At 41.9% G+C, this 21,043-nt stretch overlaps 1 protein-coding gene across 1 annotated transcript in view; it reads left to right on the top strand.

The window, feature by feature from the left end:
• LATS2 (large tumor suppressor kinase 2) overlaps window positions 1-21,043 on the top strand; it is a 45,767-nt gene that overhangs the window by 15,374 nt on the left and 9,350 nt on the right. Inside the window, exons 2-3 of the mRNA XM_032219502.1 lie at window positions 17,663-17,795; window positions 18,481-20,027. Coding sequence (XP_032075393.1) covers window positions 17,663-17,795; window positions 18,481-20,027 — 1,680 coding nt within the window. The remainder of the gene's footprint in view (window positions 1-17,662; window positions 17,796-18,480; window positions 20,028-21,043) is intronic.

Raw genomic sequence — 21,043 nt, 5'->3', positions numbered from 1 at the left:
AACAAAAATTATGCTTAAGCTGTGTATCCTGCACTGATAGAAAGTTTCCAAAGAAAAATATGATTTAAATAGAGCCATTCAGATCAGCTGACCCTAAGGATTTATTGCCTTTAATGTTTTTCTGAGGTAATATTAAAGATAAAAATGAGGCTCTTTAACAGAATAAAATAGTTGGAAGGGACTTTGGAGGTCTTCTAATCCAACCCCCTGCTCAAGCTGGAGACTATTCCATTTTCAGATAAATGGTTGTCCAATCTCTTCTTAAAAATTTCCATTGTTGGAGCACTCATAATTTTTGGAGGCAGATTCTTCCACTGACCAATTGTTCTCACTGTCAGGAAATTTCTCCTTAGTTCTAGGATAATTCTCTCCTTGATTAGATTGCTTCTTGTCCTGCTTTCATGTGCTATGGAGAATAGGATGGCCTCTCTTCTTAGATGTTGGAATACTGCTATTATGTTACTCATCTCCCTTCTTTTCGCTAGACTAGATACACCCAATTCCTGCAACCGTTCACCATATGTTTTAACTTTCAGTACCCTAATCATTTTCGTTTCTCTTCTTTGCACTTGTTCTAGAGTCTCAACATATTTTTTAAAACAATAATTTAACAATTATTATTAAAGCTCATAATACTAAACTTCATACAACTTTGTCTTAAATGCAAAGGAGCCTTTTTATTTTAGAAATATTTGTGTATTCTATGTGAGATTATCATGCTTACCCCCTAAATTGTTGATTTTGTTACTCTAGTCACCACATATATCCATAAACTGTTACTGCTAGAGTGGCACAAGCTTCACTCCATGCTTTTTATTGTCATTCTGCTGCAATTATTAATAATTAAATTTATATGCTGCCCATTTCACTGTCAAGTGAGTCTGAGCAGTTCAGTTCAGTTCAGTTTATTGTATTTATATGCCGCTCTTTTCCCCCGAAGGGGACTCAGGGCAGCTCACAACTCGAACCGGGGAAGGGGGATACAGACAAAAAATTAAAAAAACAACAAGCATAACAATATATAATTTAAAACTCACAACAGTCATACCATTCGAGACGGGGGCAACAGCTCTTTAGCCCCAGGCCTGTCGGAACAGCCAGGTTTTGAGGGCTTTGCGGAAGGCCTGGAGGGTGGTGAGGGTTCGAATCTCCACGGGGAGTTCGTTCCAGAGGGTCGGAGCAGCCACAGAGAAGGCTCTCCTCCGGGTAGTCGCCAGTCGACATTGGCCGGCGGATGGAATTCGGAGGAGGCCTAATCTGTGGGATCTAATCGGTCTAGTGGAGGTAAGTGACGACTAGCGCCTTGAAGCGTATCCGGAGACCAATAGGTTGCAGTAGTCCAGTCTAGAGGTCACAAGGGCGCGAGTGACTGTTGTGAGGGCCTCCCGGTTCAGGTAGGGACACAACTGGTGCACCAGGCGAACCTGGGCAAATGCCCCCCTGGTCACAGCCGACAAGTGGTGTTCAAAAGTCAGCTGTGGGTCCAGGAGGACTCCCAAATTGCGAACCCTGTCTGAGGGGCGTACTGTTTGACCCCCCCCAGCCTGAGAGATGGAACACTTGGCAGCTCTGGGAGATGTAAATTTCCAGGGATTATATTTGGCCTTCAAATAATATAGTGAGGTTTGTCTTCAGAAAAGTAGTGAACACAAGAAGGAGAAAAATTAGAAAAAATAATTTGAGGATCATGCGCAAACAGCTTTTGGGAAATACGTATCTCCTATGAACTATCTAATAAATAAATTTGTCAATCAGTAGAAGAATCTTGTTACTAGAGGTGCTTCATTTGAGCAATGCCTTTAAAATATTAATTTTATTAGTAATTACTCCCCAAGTTGCCTGTAGAAAAGCTTATGTCCTATTATGTCCTTCTATGCATGTTGTTGTTCAACAGCATCTGAAGAACAGCACAATTCCAGTTGTAGACTGTCAACAAAAGCATGAAATTCAGGTTTGTGTAAGCAAAGCTTCCATTACAAAATAGTATGGTTACGCTACATCTTCTTATATTTTCAAAAATTCAATTTTAAGGGGAAATGCTTTGCTTGGGCTAGTTCAATTTACCTACCACTGCTTTTGAATGCTTTGGGTAGGCTTATCAGTTTCTTTGAGTTCTTTAGAAAAACAGTGCAGCAGAAAAAAAGATAGGACAACATTCTGTAAGGATATAAACTTTAATTAATTAATGATCAGTGTATAGTGGGGAATTTATATACAGGTGAAACTCAAAAAATTCGAATATCATGCAAAAGTTCATTTATTTCAGTAATGCAACTTAAAAGGTGAAACTAATATATGAGATAGACTCATTGCATGCAAAGCAAGATAGTTCAAGTCGTGATTTGTCATAATTGTGTTGATTATGGCTTAGAGCTCATGAAAACCCCAAATCCACAATCTCAGAATATTGTGAAAAGGTGCAATATTCTAGGCTCAAAGTGTCCCACTCTAATCAGCTAATTAAGCCACAACACCTGCAAAAGGTTCCTGAGCCTTTAAATGGTCTCTCAATCTGGTTCAGTAGGAATCACAATCATGGGAAAGACTGCTGACCTGACAGTTGTGCAGAAAACCATCATTGACACCCTCCGTAAGGAGGGAAAGCCTCAAAAGGTAATTGCAAAAGAAGTTGGATGTTCCCAAAGTGCTGTATCAAAGCACATTAATAGAAAGTTATGTGGCAGGGAAAAGTGTGGAAGAAAAAGGTGCACAAGCAGCAGGGATGACCGCAGCCTGGAGAGGATTGTCAGGAAAAGGCCATTCAAAAGTGTTGGGGACTTTCACAAGGAGTGGACTGAGGCTGGAGTCAGTGCATCAAAAGCCACCACACACAGATGGATCCTGGCCATGGGCTTCAAATGTCGTATTCCTCTTGTCAAGCCGCTCCTGAACAACAAACAACATCAGAAGCATCTTACCTGGACAAAAGAAAAACAGACATGGTCTGTTGCTCAATGGTTCAAAGTCCTCTTTTCTGATGAGAGCAACTTTTGCATCTCATTTGGAAACCAAGGACCCAGAGAATGGAGGAAGAATGGAGAAGCATACACTGCAAGCTGCTTGAAGTCCAGTGTGAAGTTTCCACAGTCTGTGTTGATTTGAGGAGCCATGTCATCTGCTGGTGTTGGTCCACTGTGCTTCATGAAGTCCAGGGTCAAAGCAGCTGTCTACCAAGAGATTTTGAAGCACTTCATGCTTCCTTCCACAGACGAGCTTCCAGCACACGCTGCCACCTGAAAATGCTTCCCTTCCCAGTTCCCCTGCGCACATCGCAGAGCCACATGCCCTCCTGTGAGAGGGCAGCGCAGTTGGGCGAAGGCGCAGGAGCTGGGCGCGGACACAGGGCAGGCAGATTAGAGGCAGCCGGCCGATTGCTGGCTTGGCGGCTTGGCTGCTGGCCACCCGGAGTGCGCAGGCAGCAAAGGAAACCTGCATCGTGGCTCTATTAAAATGTGCATTTTGTGGTGGGGCACAATTTGGGAGTGGCAGGTGGGACAGGGAATGGGGTGCCCTGGCAGCCGCTTCTTGGAGCCCACTGCCCAAGGCCTTAAGTGTCACTGCCAGCAACCATGGTTTCATGCCCCCTCTCTCAGATAACAGCCCACAGAAGACGAGAGGCAGCACGCCCGGCGAAGTTTCACCACCCCAACGAGCGAGGGCAGAGGAGAGTCCAGCAGTGCCCAGGATACTTCTTTGCCACTACCAGTGCAATTGGCCGGCTGCCTCTAATCTGCCTGCCCTGTGTCCGCGCCTGGTTCCTGCTCCTTCGCCCGACTGTGCTGCCCTCTCGCTTTTCTCCCTGCCTCTCCCAGTCGATGATGCTGGCCAGGAGAAAACAGGCGGTGAGTTTGTAGAGGAGGAGGAGGGCGCATGGCTCTGCGATGTGCACCGGGGAACTGGGAAGGAAAGCATTTTCAGGTGGCAGCGCATACTGGAACTGCCTGCCACCTGAAACACGATACACTTGGCATCTGCATGCGCCCTTTTTGGAATCAGGAAGGGGACCCTACAGCCCAAAAACGCTTTCATTGAAAAGGCTTTCATCACAGTTCCCCAGGCAGCTTCGGGAATCAGGCGCCATGTGAAAGTGAGGATCCCCGCCGCATGGAACCCCCTGAAAATGCGCACGTGGAGCGGGTGGGTGGAGCTACATTCGAAGTATAAGACGCACCCAGATTTTCACCCTCTTTTGGGGGGGTAAAAAGGTGCGCTTATACTCCAAAAAATACAGTCTGTATTTCTTCAAGATATTCTGTGGGCAGTGGGTTTAATAATTTGATCTGTACACAACTGATGGATTTCTTGGGTTCTGTCTGACAGGATTATTCTCTTTGAATCCTAAGCAGATTTGTAGACAGAACAGATTTTGTACATAATTTACATTTTTCTCTGTGACAGCATAGAAGGAATTAATAGAATCTAGCTGTTTCAAAAGTAATAACTGCAATGCTGAAATGGTTAACGTATTATACTTTTTATAAAAACAATGTCATCCAGCAGTATTTTGTTATAAATACAGTGTTTGGAAAAAGTGTGTATGGTAAAATTAGCAAAATGCATCATTGATGCTAATGACGGAGAATAACCTCATCACAGAAGTTCATTGGAAGTGCTATCCAGACAGATTGCTTACCCTGAAAGTTGAGGTCAAGATGTTGCTATCAAGTGTATTTGTGTTTGTGGCTATGGGAGAATGCAATAGAATGAATGGTTGCTATTTATGATGTGGTATAATTACACTCTGACAGCTGAACACATGGAGAGTATGTCTTGATGATAACTAGTAGAACGTCAGTGGGGGGGGGGGGAACCTGTTATCACAACTCATTACTCTTAAAAAACCACATATCAATCACTATTTTTAATTACAGATAAACAAGCAAGTGCATCTTGCTTGAATGCCATTGTGCATATGTTCTACTTTATAGAGGAGAATATAGCATCTGAGATCTTTCAACATGGTTATGCTATTTTCCTTATCAGAACTGAATGAATTGAAGTAATAAAGTAATGAAAAGAAGGATTAGGGTGACACGATAGCAGTATTCCAATATCTCAGGGGTTGCCACAAAGAAGAGGGAGTCAAACTATTCTCCAAAGCACCTGAAGGCAGGATAAGAAGCAATGGATGGAAACTAATCAAGGAGAGACGCAACCTAGAATTAAGGAGAAATTTCCTGACAGTTAGAACAGTTAAACAGTGGAACAACTTTCCTCCAGAAGTTGTGCTCCAACACTGGAGGTGTTTAAGAAGAGATTGGACAACCATTTGTCTGAAATGGTATAGGGCCGTAATTGTGAATCTATGGCATGTGTTGCGTCACCCGTTCCTCTTCTGGGCTACTGGCGTACAAGCATGGGCGATGTTCATCTGGCCTTCATGCATGTGGCAGAGCCGGAAACTGGAGGAGCTGGTCTTCCCTTTTCTGGCGTGACCATGCGCGCTGGCAAGCTGATCGTCATGCGCACATGTGCACCAGTAACTGGAAGTCTAGCTGGCTGGCGTGCATTTTCCAGCATGTGCATGTCCCCTGGCCAGCTCCACTTCCAGGTTGCGTCCCAAACTTGGTGCTGAAAAGGTTCGCCATCACTGGTATAGGGTTTCCTGCCTGAGCAGGGGCTTGGACTAGACGATCTCCAAGGTCCCTTACAACTCTGTTATTCTGTTATTGTCTTGCAAATGGGAATCTTTCTTCTTTTGACTTACTTTAGTAAATTAGCAAACTGCCATCTCTGAATTCATAAACATGTCAGCCAGGTTTTAAACATTGCCTTTGAAGATGTCGGTGAACTTTCCTTTTTGAAATATCGTTGGATTTCCTTACTGAATCAAGAAAAGATATTGGCTGGGTACTGCTATGTAGAGGATGAGAAGCTTTTTTTAAAAGAAATGTAGCTCTCAGCTGACTCAGTTGAGTTTTACATCCAGTGGCAGAGCCAGAACAAAACCGGGAAAACAGCTTTTCCTCTACGCATTCCATAGCTTCCTTAATCGTTTGCACAGCCATAAGTTGCTGAGGACTTTTCAACTCAGCATTAAGTGCTCTTCTGAAGCCAGGTTTTCAAAAATATTTTGGCATGTTTTTAAGATTTAACAATATCAGAACCAGTTCTTTCCTTTTGCAAAATCTCATTTCTTTTGTAAAGAAGAAGCAAGTAAAGGGTAAAGGAGTTCTGTTGCGTTTTGCTATGCTAATTGTTGCCAATCATATGGGTCAGGGCTCTTCTCCATTACAAGGCCATTGAGCCTGCACTATTAGAAGATATTTCCACAGTCATGTGGCCAGAGTGATGTCACTGGATGCTGTTACCTTTGCACCTAAGTGGTACCTATTTATCTACTTGCATTTGTATGCTTTTGAGCTGCTAGGTTGGCTGGGGCAAGAATGGGAGCTCACCACATTGTGGGTCTTGAACCAGGGCTGCCAGTTTTCCAGCCAACAAGCCAAGTGTCTTAACTGTTGAGCCAACGCACCACCCCTCTTGTGTCAAGGGAGAAAGGTAGGATATATAGATAGTCTCATTTAACAACCACAATTGGGATAGGCAACTCTCTGCTAAATGATACACTCATTAAGTGAAACATGATGATACCTAACTCATGTTGTCACTTCTACTGTGGTCAGTAAGTGAATCATCAGTGCAACGTCACATGATCATAACTTTTCTTGTGGCAATTTTCCCATTTACTTTGCTTGTGATAAGTCAGCTGTGAAGGTCTCAAGCAAAGTTATATATGACCACAGGATGCTGTAATAGTTGTTCGAGAACTGCTTTTTCAGTACTGTCCTAAATTCAAACGGTTGTTAAGTAGGGGAGTCATTAACTGAGGACTTCTGTATATTGAATAAATAGCATATTGAGAGCTGTCAGAGATTTGATATATTTAGATTTTACATTGTAACGCAATGGATCAAATTCAGCTGCTACATACTGAAGAGAAATAAGCCTATAAACTGTGGCTGTTAAAGTTGCTTTCAACATTACCACTACATTTTCAGTTTGTGTATTCAAAATGTATTTCAATCCACAATATTAGAGATTGACTTTGAAACAATATGTTGATCTGATCTAATACGAAACTTGTTATATGTATTCAAAATGTTATTGTCTTTTCAGTCTGTAAAATAGAATAATTACAGCAAGATTATGACAATGTACAATTACTGGAGGAACAAATTCAAAGATTAAAATAAAAGGCTGTATAAAATGGATCCTTTAGTTTAATCCAAATAAATAAATATAGTTGTCTAAGGCTATACTGAGTTTCCTGCAAATGTGGGAAATGCCACGAAAATATAAAATGGCCTGCCCCAGTTCGTGGCGTCCAGTTACATTGTTATAGAAATTACCGTATTTCTCAGAGTATAAGATACATCTTTTTGCCCTCAAAAAGAGGGTGAAAATTTGGGTGCGTCTTCTACACTGAATACAGCATTTTTAGCCTACCGAAACCCCGCCCCCTTTGCAAAAATGGCCATGCAGAGTGTCTGGGAGGCTTCCAGAGTGCTCCTGGGCCTTTTTTGCCCCATCCCAGCCGCCAGGAGCACCTCTACAAGCCTCCCAAAACATGCCCCTTTTTTGTGGAAAATGGCCCGGTTTTTGCTCATTCCACCCCCAGCCTCCAGGAGCACTCTACAAGCCTCCCAAAGCTCTGCATGCCACCACCACCCCCCATTTTTTTTTTTTTTTTTTTTTTGCAAAAAACAAGGCATGCAGAGTGCAAAAACTTTTTTTAAATTTACCTCTTCAAAATCATGGTGTGTTTTACACTCTGGTGCGTCTTGAAGTCCAAAAAATACGGTAAATCAATTTACGTCCATTTTTAAAATTTTGCTTATTATTAAAGATTTGTACCGCTTCTTTTTGAAATGGATATTAGTTCTAGGATTAGCAGAGATAATGCTAAATAACAGGCACACTTATCTCCAAGTTTTGACAGTTTGCAGAATTCTGACCTTCGGTTGTCTGACTGAAGGTCACTTGGGAAGTTTTTCACAGAATCATTCTGCAGAATGGTTTAAATGAAAATCTCATTGTTTTTTGTTTTTTTTTAATCCCAGCCATATTTTCTGGTACGCCCTGTGCTGATTGCTATTATTAGCTAATTTATCATTTAACCATTACATTTGGGTAACAGAAAGTCATGCACAAATGTCAATGGAGATTCTCAGTCATCCAGGTCATGGTTATCCCAAAGGGAACTTTTTCACAAGGGAACTGGACTTCCTTGTTTTTCGCTTCTCATCCTTTGAAGACGTTTGCCTTCTCATCATTCCCCACCATCCAGTCAGAGCTGAAGAAGCTTCTTGATGAGAAAGCTAAACCTCTTCAAAGAAAAAGCAGAAAGTCCAGTTGCCTCTTGAAAAATCACCTTTGGGATGACATGCGCAAATGTTTCAAATCTTCTGCTAAAAGGGGCACATCAAAACCTGAGCCTCTTTAGGAAGAATAAAAACCTATTTTTTCATCCTGAAGAAGTGAATTCTGAAATAAAACTCTCAAGTCTTTCAGCCTATTGAAGGCTTTAGCAGGTAATCTGCCATCAGCTCTGAGCCTGTCATTCTAGTCAAATTGGCAAAGGACAGATTCTGACCTGTTCGCCTGAAGGTCTTGGCTAGTAGCCCTAAATTTGAGAAACGTGCAGTCTATCCAAATTTAGAAAATATAGTCATTGAGGGTTATCATTACTTCCAGGTGAAAGCTCCAATTAAGTTGTATCTTATGGTCAAACAGGTGTGGCAATAAGGACTAAACAGCAAAAAAAAGGTTAAATATTATTCATAAGTAACTACCATGTTTCCCTGAAAATAAGACAGGGTCTTATTTTCTTGTAACCCCTGAAATAAGCACTTGGCCGTATTATTTTTAAGCTGCAGGAGACGGTGAGCATGGTCACTTCATGGCTGCTGCTGTGTTGCAATATTTTTGGGGAGGGCTTATTTTAGCGCATGCACACCAGTGGTGTGTTTCAAAAATTGTTTGAACCTATTCTGTGGGTGTGGCCTCCTTTGTGGGAGTGGCTTGCTGCCCATGTGACCAGATGGGATTGGCTTGCCGCCCATGTGACCGGATATGAAAATGCCAACGACACTTGTCAGAACCACCTTAATTTACCTCACACACAGCACTGGCATGCATAAGAATATGATGTAAACTTGTTTTTTAAAAGGCATCTTTGGTTTGCGTTAAAACAACTTCAACACACACAATGTTCTGGTTGCACCACAAACGCAGTAGTCATCCTTACCTTTCACAGAGGCACTGAGCTTTATAAATATGAGCATGATAGTGTAGAATAATCATATCCAAGGACCAGTGGTGGATTTCAAAAAAATTTGGAACCTCTTCTGTAGGTGTGGCCTTCTTTCCGGGTCCACCTCTTCTAAACGGTTCAGTAGATTTGATGAACCGGTTCTACCAAATAGGTGCGAACTGGTAGGAACCCACCTCTGATGCGCACCAAAGCCTGATTGGGCTTATTATCCGGGGAGGTCTTATTTTCAGGGAAACAAAGGAGAAAATTGCTCTGGTTTAAAAAGTTATGGATGGCATAAGAAAAGAATTTTGCTTATCTCATACAGCTAGTCCTCGACGTACGATCACAATTGAGCCCAAAATTTCCATTGCTAAGTGCTGTTAAGTGAGTTTTGCCTCATTTAATGACCTTAGTTGTTAAGTGAATCACAGCAGTTGCTAAGTTAGTAATATGGTTGTTAAATGTATCTGATCCCCATTGACTTACTTGTCAGAAGGTCGCAAAAGATGATCACATGACTCTGGAACAGTGGTGGGATTCAGCCAGTTCACACCTATTTGGGAGAACTGGTTGTTAACTTTCTAAGCAGTTTAGAGAACCAGTTGTTGGAAGAAATCTCCTTTTGTTTTTTTCACTTTACAGGGCTAATCCTGTAAGGAAGGCAGGAAGGAAACATTCTGGTGTTGTATATAGCCTAATCTTTATTGCCCTGCTTACAGAAACTGCCTCTCCGCTTAACCCTTATTACATTGTAACAGCCAAGGGAAGTGCCTATCAACGTGAGTGATGTTGAGTTGGCCACACCCACCCAGTCACATGACCACCAAGCCCCACCTACCCAGCTTGTCATTAGGGCAGAGAACCGGTTGTTAAATTATTTGAATCCCATCACTCCTCTGGAATATTGCCATCAACACATGAGTCAGTTCCAAGCATATGAATTTTGATCACATAACCATGGGGATGACGGTCCTACTCATAAGTCACTTTTTTCAGTGTTGTTGTAACTTCAAACAGTCACTATAGGAAGTGTTGTAAGTCGAGGACTGCCTGTATAGCAATTAGTTCCCATAGAGGTTAGAAAGATGCAGGATATGAATGAATAATGCTATTTAAACTATTTAAATTTTAGATATTTCTACCATATTCCCCCCTCCCAATTGACTATTTCTGAAGCTAAAAAAGGAAGATCCTCATATAGTAGGTCCCTTGATCAATTTAAGTGTTTGTTTCATCCTTTTTGAAGTATAGTTATAAAAAAATATTCCATGTATGAATGCATTACTGATTAAATCATGGCATCGTATTGAAACTATCAATTTTCATTTTATTTCCTAATGATACCTCACTTTTTTTTATTAAGCCCAATAGTACTTTTTGGATCAATCACTGCCACCTCAGATTTCTATCAGTTTATATACTGAATTACTTTTTGGGGTTTTTTCTTGTTTGTTTGTATGCATTTCCTTAAATAATTGGATACTAGCAAAATCAGTCAACTCACTTGCTAATCCCAGGTTAATGACTGTAGAATAAGTTCAAAAGCAGGGCCCCAATATGTATGCTGCAGGGGTGGGTTGCTGCCAGCATTACTGCTGGTTCGGCACACGCAAAAATTTTGCACAAAAAAATGTGTTTGTGGGCATTTGCACCTAAAAAGGTCTGTGCATGCGCACAATGTTAGAAAAGGGAAAAATTACATTTTTGCAATGAAGATTGTTCTGCGCATGCGCAGAACCAAATATCAAGATGGCAGTGCCAAGGATAGAACAGGTTCGGGGGCGTGGCAGGCCGAGTTACTACCTACTGCTAGGTAGTAACTCGGTCCGAACTGGTCCGAACTGGTAGGAACCCACCTCTGGTATGCTGGAAAATTCTCACTGTTTAAATTCTCTAGTATAAATTATTGATTGATTAGTCCTCTCTATTTTCTGTTCTTTAATTAATGACTGAGTTAAGGAGAGCTCTTGTCTTATGTGGGCGCTGTATTTTCTCAGAAACCTTTACAAAAGCCTTTTTAAGAGGTCAGGCAGCCATTGTCTGCTAGATTACCTCATTCACATGCTTGTTGACGCCCTCAGAAAATTCAAAAAGGTCAGAGAGACAACCATGTTGATGATTCCTTAACAAGCTTTATCTTCCTATAAACCCGATCATTTTAACTCTAATAACACTTGGCACCAATTTACCCACAACAGATGTTTCCTGGAGCTTTCTTGGTTCATGTACAAAAATGAACCACTGCCCGGTCCTGTTCTGAAGGTCATCTCACATATATTTGCAGAAGGATCAGCATGTTTACGTTTTAGTGCTTTAAAATCTCTTGGATGGATTCCATCTGAACCAGAGGAATTATTTGTTTTTCATTTGACTCTTCAACGTAAAACGTATCTTGTCAGCACAATCTTTCCTCAGATTTCTCTCATTAAATTATCAGTTCATATACGGATATGTGCACTAGGATGCTATGTGCTGACTACTAAATTACTTTGGGGACATGTCCTAGTTATATTGCTCTTCTTTAGGAATTTGCCCTTCTAGTTCTAGTTCTAATTTCTAGTTTATAATATGACATTGTGCTTTCTTTCTGAAGTGCGAAGGACAGTATTTCCCATAGACTTTTATGCTAAGATAACTATATGCTCCTATTTGTCTCTTTGTCATTAACTTTCTTTTTAGCCCTATAGCTCTGATCCCCCAAGCACCCCAGTTTCCCCCTACACACACACACACACACACACACACACACACACACACACACAGAGTTTTGGCTCAAAGACTTTTAATATTCACTTCTGAACAAGACAGAATGCCTTTAAGGAAACATCTCTGCCATACGTGTTGTCTTCTGTGAGCACTTGGCTTCTTTGATTTCCCTGCTATATAGTTTGTTTATGTCCTACTTTTTAATAATCAAACATTTTTACCTGAACTCTGCAGAGATGATTGATGCCGAACCAGATGTTTTCCAGCTCATTTCATTTTCCTGGCTGGAGATGGGATGGATCTGCTAGTAGTTCCATCCTGTTTTAAATTGTTACCTTCTTTTTAAACACAGTATTATTTCCACCGTGACTATCAAATTGGATTCTTCTGCCCATGCATTCCTTCATATTCCTCAGGTTTTCCAGGTAGCTGATTTTGCATATTCAGTGGTGGGTTCCTACCAATTTGGACTGGTTCAACCTAACCGGTAGTGATTTGACGGCCTGGGTCGCTGGAACCGGCAACGACCCAAGCCTCCACACCTTCAAACCGGTTCTCCTATGGCGGTGCCATTTTGATTTTCAGTTCTGCGCATGCACAGAACAATTTTCATAGCACAAATTTAACCCTCCCCCAATTTTTTAAACATTTTGCACATGCACAGACCTATTTATAAGCAAATGCGGTACACGCACCGAACCAGCAGTAATGCCGGGAACAAACCATCTCTGCACATGTGAGCTATGTAACTTTTCAGTTAAATATAGCTTGATCCTCTCAACTTCCTATTTAGAAACCTGCACTTGGCTTCCAGAACCTCAAAAATCACAATGTCATGGGTTCCACATTATTTACGCCAATGTGCATCATGACTGCTGAATCAGTCGCAGAATTATTTACCAAGCTAAGTGAGATGTGTAGTTTTGTTCCATCATGCAGGATGACTTTTACAAATCCTCCTGTCTTTTTCTCTGTCATATCACCTACTCCTATAAAATATCAGAAGCATATCCATGACAAAAGAGAATATCTGTTCATCACCAAGGAATGGAGCGCTTCTAATATATTTTCATACAAAAAAAACAAAAACCTCCATAACAGCAGAATAATTGTTACCTTGCTAATGAAATGACATTGTCTTATCCCTGCAGACCCCTAGCCTCTGAATAGTTCCATTTCTCCACATCAGTTTTCCTGAGAAAGAATTCAATCCAGAAAACACTATCCCAAGTATATTCTAGATCAGGGGTGTCAAACTCATGGCCCGTAGGCTGGATGCGTCATGCACGCCCGGTTTAGCGAAGGGGGGGGGGGGAAAGTCACGATATGTCATGTGACGATGCCCTGACAATGCAATAAGTCTAAGCATGCTTATATAAGGTCAAAAAAAGTATTTAAAGCTCCATGTAAATGCAACCATGTTCAACCATATAGCCTCATCTTTGTTCTAGCTGACCTGTGAAAATGAGGCAGCTGCTTTAATGTGTTGACTCATTAAAGGAGCCATACCTTTTCTTTTCTTTTTGCAGGCTTGCGCAGAAGCATGAAAAAAATGGCTACTTTAATAAGTAGCTTGCATGAAGTTTGAAGCAGTTCATTCAGATTATTTGCAAATTGGTCTTCTGCACTATGGGATAGGTCCATATCTCTGCTAGTTTTCTACCTCTATAGCTCTCTTCCTTAATTTCATTTTGTTTACTTCCATGCACTATTGCTAAACTCACCTGTCTGCCTAACCTCTTATTATAATGATTTATAATTTAGATGTAGGTACTCTCTTAGACTCCCGCTCATGTCCTGAGAACTGTTCTCCATCAATGCTCCTCTAATTTACAATACAATACAATAGCAGAGTTGGAAGGGACCTTGGAGGTCTTCTAGTCCAACCCCCTGCCTAGGCAGGAAACCCTATACTGTTTCTGACAAATGGCTATCCAACATCTTCTTAAAGACTTCCAGTGTTGGGACATTCACAACTTCTGGAGGCAAGTTGTTCCACTGATTAATTGTTCTAACTGTCAGGAAATTTCTCCTCAGTTCTAAGTTGCTTCTCTCCTTGATTAGTTTCCACCCATTGCTTCTAATTCTACCCTCAGGTGCCTTGTAGAATAGTTTGACTCCCTCTTCTTTGTGGCAGCCCCTGAGATATTGGAACACGGCTATCATGTCTCCCCTAGCCCTTCTTTTCATTAAACTAAACATACCCAGTTCCTGCAATCGTTCTTCATATGTTTTTGTCTCCAGTCCCCTAATCATCTTTGTTGCTCTTCTCTGCGCTCTTTCTAGAGACTCCACATCTTTTCTACATCATGGCAACCAAAACTGAATGCAGTATTCCAAAGGTGGCCTTACCAAGGCATTATAAAGTGGTATTAACACTTCACGTGATCTTGATTCTATCCCTCTGTTTATGCAGCCTAGAACTGTGTTGGCTTTTTTGGCAGCTGCTGCACACTGCTGGCTCATATTTAAGTGTTTGTCCACTAGGACTCCATTTCTAAGCCTCCCACTCAGGTTTTCCTTTTAAACCCCATGTAAAGGTTCAATTTCATTCACCAACTCAGGATTGCATCTCCTAGGACTAGCAGAGTATTTATAGAGCTGAATAGCTGCTGGCCCATCCCCAACTAGCTAAATAAATCCCTTCAGCCACTACCTTGTGCTCAGTGGAGGTCTATTGTAATGAAGTTGATCCAGTTTTCCCGTGTGTGCGTTTTTTTGTACGGTATTTTTCCATATTTGTTGTCTTAATGCCTTAATGTATGTAACAGGTACAATTTTAAAAATGTAATTATAGGCATATCCTGCAGAAGCCGGGGGCCTGAGTAAACCTTCATAAATGGCCCAGAAATAGAAATTACCATGTGTTCTGGGAAACAATATTGTCTTCCTTGAGGCTTAGCAGCATGAATAATCACAATGAACTTTCCTTAAAAGGCTAATTCTCCTTTCTTTTGAAGAAGCCCATTCTTCTGCCACTCCCTTGAAGAGCTCCTCATCTTCTTCCGGCATCTGTTGCCCGTCCTTCTTGTGAATGGAAAAGCACATTGTTTATGTTTGTATTAAGGATGGGAGTTTTAGCGGTTTCCTTTGGTCCACATCTTGAACTGCCTGTTGTCTCCTTCAGACATACCAATCCTTGGGAAAGGATTCTTGTCTGTTTTTGAGGAGAGGAGAAATCTTTCCATAACTTCTTTCACAATCTTTACTTATGATTATAAATATACTCTGGCAACCAGCTCCCTTTTTTCCCCCTCTCAATGAAAAATGTCGCTGGGCAGTCTTATAAAACAACTGGAGTCCTATCCTCTGCCAATGCGAGTGGGGAAGTAAGCCAACACAGAGGCTAAAACAGGGGAAGCTGTCCGCTGCTATTCCTGCCTTGATGAAATAGTATTTAGGTAAAGAGCGCATGGAAATAACTTCTGGCTATGAAACGATATTTATTTTCTCCAAGTGGGGGTGGTTAATGTAGTCCCTGCTTAACAACCAATCATTCAGCCAGTAAACGAAGTTACCGATGGCAGTGAATTAATGGTAGTTACAATTGGTCCTGCAGTTATGGCCACTGCAACGCCCCACAGTCATGTGATTGTGATTCGGCCACATGGCAGCCTACTTGCATTTATGACAATGGCATACATTTCAACTCCCCACACCTGACTGTCTCCCGCCATCTCTGCTCTCTTGGCCACCCTGTACTCCCCAACTATTTGTTCTCATATAAATTATTTTAAAAGAATATGAAGTCTCAGAAGGATGCTATCTCTAGCATAATGTACGAAGAGCTGCTGCAAGGTGTTGTGGCCCGCCAGTGGCCAGTGGAGCTGGTGGCAGACTCAGTCAGTGAAGAGGTTGGGGAGGAACATGGGCCAGTCCTGGAGTCTGGGGAAGACTCTGATGAGTGCTTTGTGTCAGAGGTAGAGATGAGGCCAGGACTGTCTGACAGTTATCAGCTGCCTTCAGAGTCAGATATCAGTGGGGCAAAAGAACAGCTGGAACCTGTTCCCGATGTGCGCATGCACAGAGTTGCCAGCATCAGGAAACAGTTAAGGAACAAGGGCCGACTCAAGAGTAAAGGCACAGGTGGGCAATGAATGGCCCCTCCCATAGGGAATAAAGAGGAGCAAAAGGGGAGGGGAGTTTGCAGGAGACAATTAGTTCAGTTCATTAGGGTGAAGATCTGTTCCTGACTTTTTGCCAAGTAATTGCCGCTACAGCATGACATTTGGAAGATATCAGCCTGGCAAGTCTCCAAGCCTGATAAAGGTCTGTAGTTGTAAAAACTCATGAAAGACTGTTTGCCGGGACTTTGCTGGAGAGGAATTCCCTTTAACCTAAATAAAAGTTTTTATCGGGACGAGGTCTGCTTCATGCTCTTGGGAAACCTAGGTTAGAACAGGTGTCCCTGTAGAACTGAATATTTTTTTAAATATTTGGAGCATTCTAGCTACAGGCCAAAACCTAGTTCATTTGAGTTTGTGTCTTGAGTTGCTAGTGGGGTTAGTGAGCATTCTCAGCCAACTACCGTAGTTCTAGAAAGCTTTGTTCTACACCTAAGTGATAAAATATGTGGGTTTCTAGATCTTTTGAAACACCTCCTTGTTTTTACTTTTTAGTTGAATAGTCAGTTAATTGGGTTGTACATTTTGAAGCTTGAAACTTGATTGAACAAAAACCTTAAAACAACCATGCAGCTATGGCTGTTTTTAAAAAATGAAATGGGAATTAATTTTGCTACCAGTGTTTATAGAAAGGTGGTGCAGGAAAGAATGCCTCTTTTAATATAACATTTTCTGTGAAGGCTGTACATAGACTGTAGTGGTTCAGATGCTGGACTAAGACCAGGGAGACTCTCAACCACAGAAATTCATTGGGGACAGTGGTGGGATTCAAAAAAAAAATTACTACTGGTTCTGTGGGCGTAGCTTGGTGGGCATGGCATGGCTTGGTGGGCATGGCAGAGGAAGGATACTGTAAAATCTCCATTCTCTCCCCACTCCAGGGGAAGGTTACTGCAAAATAGCAATAGCAATAGCAGTTAGACTTATATACCGCTTCACAGGGCTTTCAGCCCTCTCTAAGCGGTTTACAGAGTCAGCATATCGCCCCCACAGTCTGGGTCCTCATTTCACCCACCTCGGAAGGATGGAAGGCTGAGTCAACCTTGAGCCGGTGAGATTAGAACTGCTGAACTGCAGATAACAGTCAGCTGAAGTGGCCTGCAGTACTGCACCCTAACCACTGCGCCACCTCAGCTCTATCCCCATTTCCCCATTTCCTTCCCATCAGCTGGGACTCAGGAGGCAGAGAATAGATAGGAGCGGGGCCAGTCAGAGCTGGTATTTACCGCTTCTCCGGAATACTCACAATTTCCACTACCGATTCTCCAAAACTGTTCAGTACCTGCTGAATACCATCTCTGACTGGGGGACTTTGGACTACTCAAAACCCAATTTACCTCATAAAATTGTTGTTGTGGGAAAATCAGAGGAGTGCAATCTATATGATTTTGAGCTGCTGGAGGAAAGGCAGGATACAATAAATAAATATTACTTGCACTTTTTCTTTTATTTTAAAGGCATAATATATTCAGATATAATGCATCAATAAAATGCAACAGTTCGTTGTACTTGTATTGCATAAAATACTTCCAGATTGCTTACAGATATCTTGTGTTTGTTTAATTTTGTCTAGGAAATGGCTATTAGAGCTCTCAAACAGACTGGGAGCAGAAGCATTGAAGCAGCTTTGGAATATATTAGCAAGATGGGATACGTAGACCCTAGAAATGAACAAATAGTCCGTGTAATTAAGCAGACTTCTTCAGGTAAGCAAGTTACACATCTTCTACATGTGTTTCTCAACTATTTCAAAGTGGCTCTATCTCTGAATGTACACTAGATTAAGACGTCATCTCTCCTAACTTCGCTAAATGTAGCGCCACAGTATAAGACAGGAGGAAGAGAGATGATGGTCCTATGGAAATCTCTACATGAAGTTCCATGACTAGATCATTTTATTTGATAATTTCTCATGTAACTGAGTGGAATCCTTGTGGAAACTCCATTGCATTTAATGTTAAAAGATTTGCGATTGAAATTTCCTTTTACAAGGAAAAACTAGATGTAAGAATTCCATGCTGTTTTCAGTGCAAAAAGAAAAGGAATATCATAGTCTATGTACATCTCTATTTTTCTTTCCCCATTCTTTCACATGTGCAGCAAGACAAATATGCTTATAAAGAAACTTCAGGAACATTTTATTTTTTCCCAAAATTGATTTCATGCACAATGAAAAGTAAACTTGACTGGGAACCAGTGCTTAAACAGTGGACACAGTGAATAATTGTTTTAAACCTGGCATGGTTACATAAGGCTCTCTCCTTCCTTCCCTCCCTCCCTCTCTCTTTCCGTCTCCCTCTGTGTGTCTGTGTATGTTTGAAAGAAAGAACAGCATTTATTCATATACCTATCTTTCTGATGTTAATCCGTTCATTGTGTTATTCTCCACAGGAAAAAGTATAATGCCAAGCAGTGTAAGCCGAAGGCCAAGTTTTGAAGGAACCCCTGAATCTTTTTCACCTTATCACCAGATAACTAACCCAGCCTATGAAGGCACTGGCTTTGGTGCTGAATCTGCTAATGTGATCAGTGAGGTTCCCAGACCATATATGGACTATTTACTTTCTGCTTCTCAGTCTGCGACCATGAATGCTCCTGTACAAAGGCCACCATGCTTAAGCTCCCACAACACTCCTGGCAACCTTCAACAGAAAGCTTACCCTACCAACATGGATTCCCCAGTCATCAGCTATCCAGTGGCAGGTCATAGTAACCAAGCTTTGCAGTTGCAGGGTACCCATGGCTCAAATAGTCCACATTATGGCAGACAGCCTGTGATGGTGCAGAGTGAGAGCCTTGGATATGGAATTCAGCGGAGCCATTCTTTTCAAAATAAAATGCAACAAGAAGGAGGCTATCCGAGTCTCCCTAACAAAGCAGCTGTTGCACCTAACAATTCTGGCCATGGGTTCCAGCAGGCACCGGCTGGTCTATATATGCCACATTCCCATCACAAACAGCCAATCCCAAGTTCTCACCCAATTCATGTAATCACCAGAGGTGCTCCATTTAGTAATGAATTTTCAGACAGCCCACCCCAAGGTCTCTTAACCCCATCTAGAAATAGCCTGAATATGGACCTATATGATTTGAATAACACTCAGATTCAGCAGTGGCAAACAACCTCTTCCTCCTCTTCCTCTTCTTCATCCCGTCGTGATTCACTACAGAGCCAAGCATTGGAAGCCTCCCCACGGCAGCATGTACCCTTCAGGCCAGATGCCTGTGTCCCCAGTAGAACCAATTCTTTTAACAACCACCAGCCACAAATGCCCGTACCTTTGAGGCAGGCTGGTTCGGGCAAAGCTGAGGCCTCCATTCCTTCTCCAAATACCATCACGGCTGTCACAGCTACTCATATTCTCCAACCAGTGAAGAGCACAAGAGTGATGAGGCCTGAACCTCAGACTGCCGTAGGCCCCGCGCATCCAGGTTGGTTACCTGCACAGTCCTCAGCACTAGACAACCTAGGAATGATGGAGCAACACCCCCTTCCTGTTGGGGGAGCAAATGCCTATCAGTTAGATGTTGATTATAGCAATCAGGAACTCAGGTGCCCTCCACCGCCGTATCCCAAACATTTGCTGCTACCCAACAGCTCAGAGCAGTTTGATATGAACTGTTTACGTCCAGGAATGGAACAAACCATTCGGAGAATCCCAAGCTCATCAAGCAACAAATCTGAGGAAAACGGAGAAAGGAATGACAAAATCAAGACAGCTAAATCAGAAAAAGTGGGCAAGGATAAAAAGCAAATACAGACCTCCCCAGTCCCAGTGCGGAAGAATGGCAAAGATGAAGAGAAGAGAGAATCCCGAATCAAGAGCTACTCACCATTTGCCTTTAAATTCTACATGGAGCAGCATGTGGAGAATGTTATAAAGACCTATCAGCAGAAAATGAATCGCCGGCTGCAGCTAGAGCAGGAAATGGCCAAGGTGATTTATTTTTGTGGGGTGGTGTATTTGATTTTGTAAAACTTGTTATGTTAGGACTTTCCATGTACCCATAAATCATACATAACAGTGCTGTATCTAAAGAAAAGCAAGTTTGTAGGTCTCTTTTCTACATACAGCATCATTTTGTCTAAAACCAAAAGGACATTTCTGTTCCTTTAACATGTATTTGTACCTTATGACTATCATTAAGTGTTGTACTTTATGATTCTTGACGAATGTATCTTTTCATGTCTTTTTATGCACGCTGAGAGCTTATGCACTAAAGACAAATTTCTTCTGTGTCCAATCACACTTGGCCAATAAAGAATTCTATTCTATTCTATTCTATTCTAAATAAAAAACGTAGATATAAAGTTTTCCTCCAGCATGATTAAGCGCTGTTCTGGTGACAGTCCCTCCACTTTCTTGGCAAGATTGCAGAACTGATTTGCCATTTTCTGTTTCTTGAGTGTGATTGGACCAAGATCATTCAGCTGGCTTGGTGCCCAAGGTGAAACTAGAACTCACAGTCTCCTGGTTTCTAGCCTGATGCTCTAACCATTATACCAAACTGACCTACAAAAGCAATTCTCACAATTACATGGATTGAATCCAACCAGTTTTTATGTTTGTCAATCGTGTCATGAAATGAATACGATTCTGAACACATTGGGAAAAACTCATTGGGGAGGCCTATGCTGCATATACTCCTCCCCTTATATCTAATGGGAAGGTCCTTCTCTGCAGACTTTGCAGGCAGATGTTAGACGAAGCCTGGCTTAACATAATCTGTGCTGTATTTTAAAATGTAGAGCCCAGGGGTGGTATTCACTTACCTTCCCTATCAGTTTGCAAATGCGAGCCTGCATCCATGGGATGCCATAGAGCCGGGGTGGGTGGGTGTAGCCACCTGCAATTTTTGTTACCGGTTCAGGTGAACTGGTTCGAACCGGCAGAATACCACCTCTGGTAGACCCTCTATCCCAGTGATAGCTAACCTTTTCCCCATCACGTGC

The sequence above is a fragment of the Thamnophis elegans genome, chromosome 6, assembly GCF_009769535.1.
Source record: "Thamnophis elegans isolate rThaEle1 chromosome 6, rThaEle1.pri, whole genome shotgun sequence".
NCBI lineage: Eukaryota > Metazoa > Chordata > Lepidosauria > Squamata > Colubridae > Thamnophis > Thamnophis elegans.
Note: the sequence above shows the minus strand (reverse complement) of the source record. Positions and strands in the feature narration are given on the sequence as shown.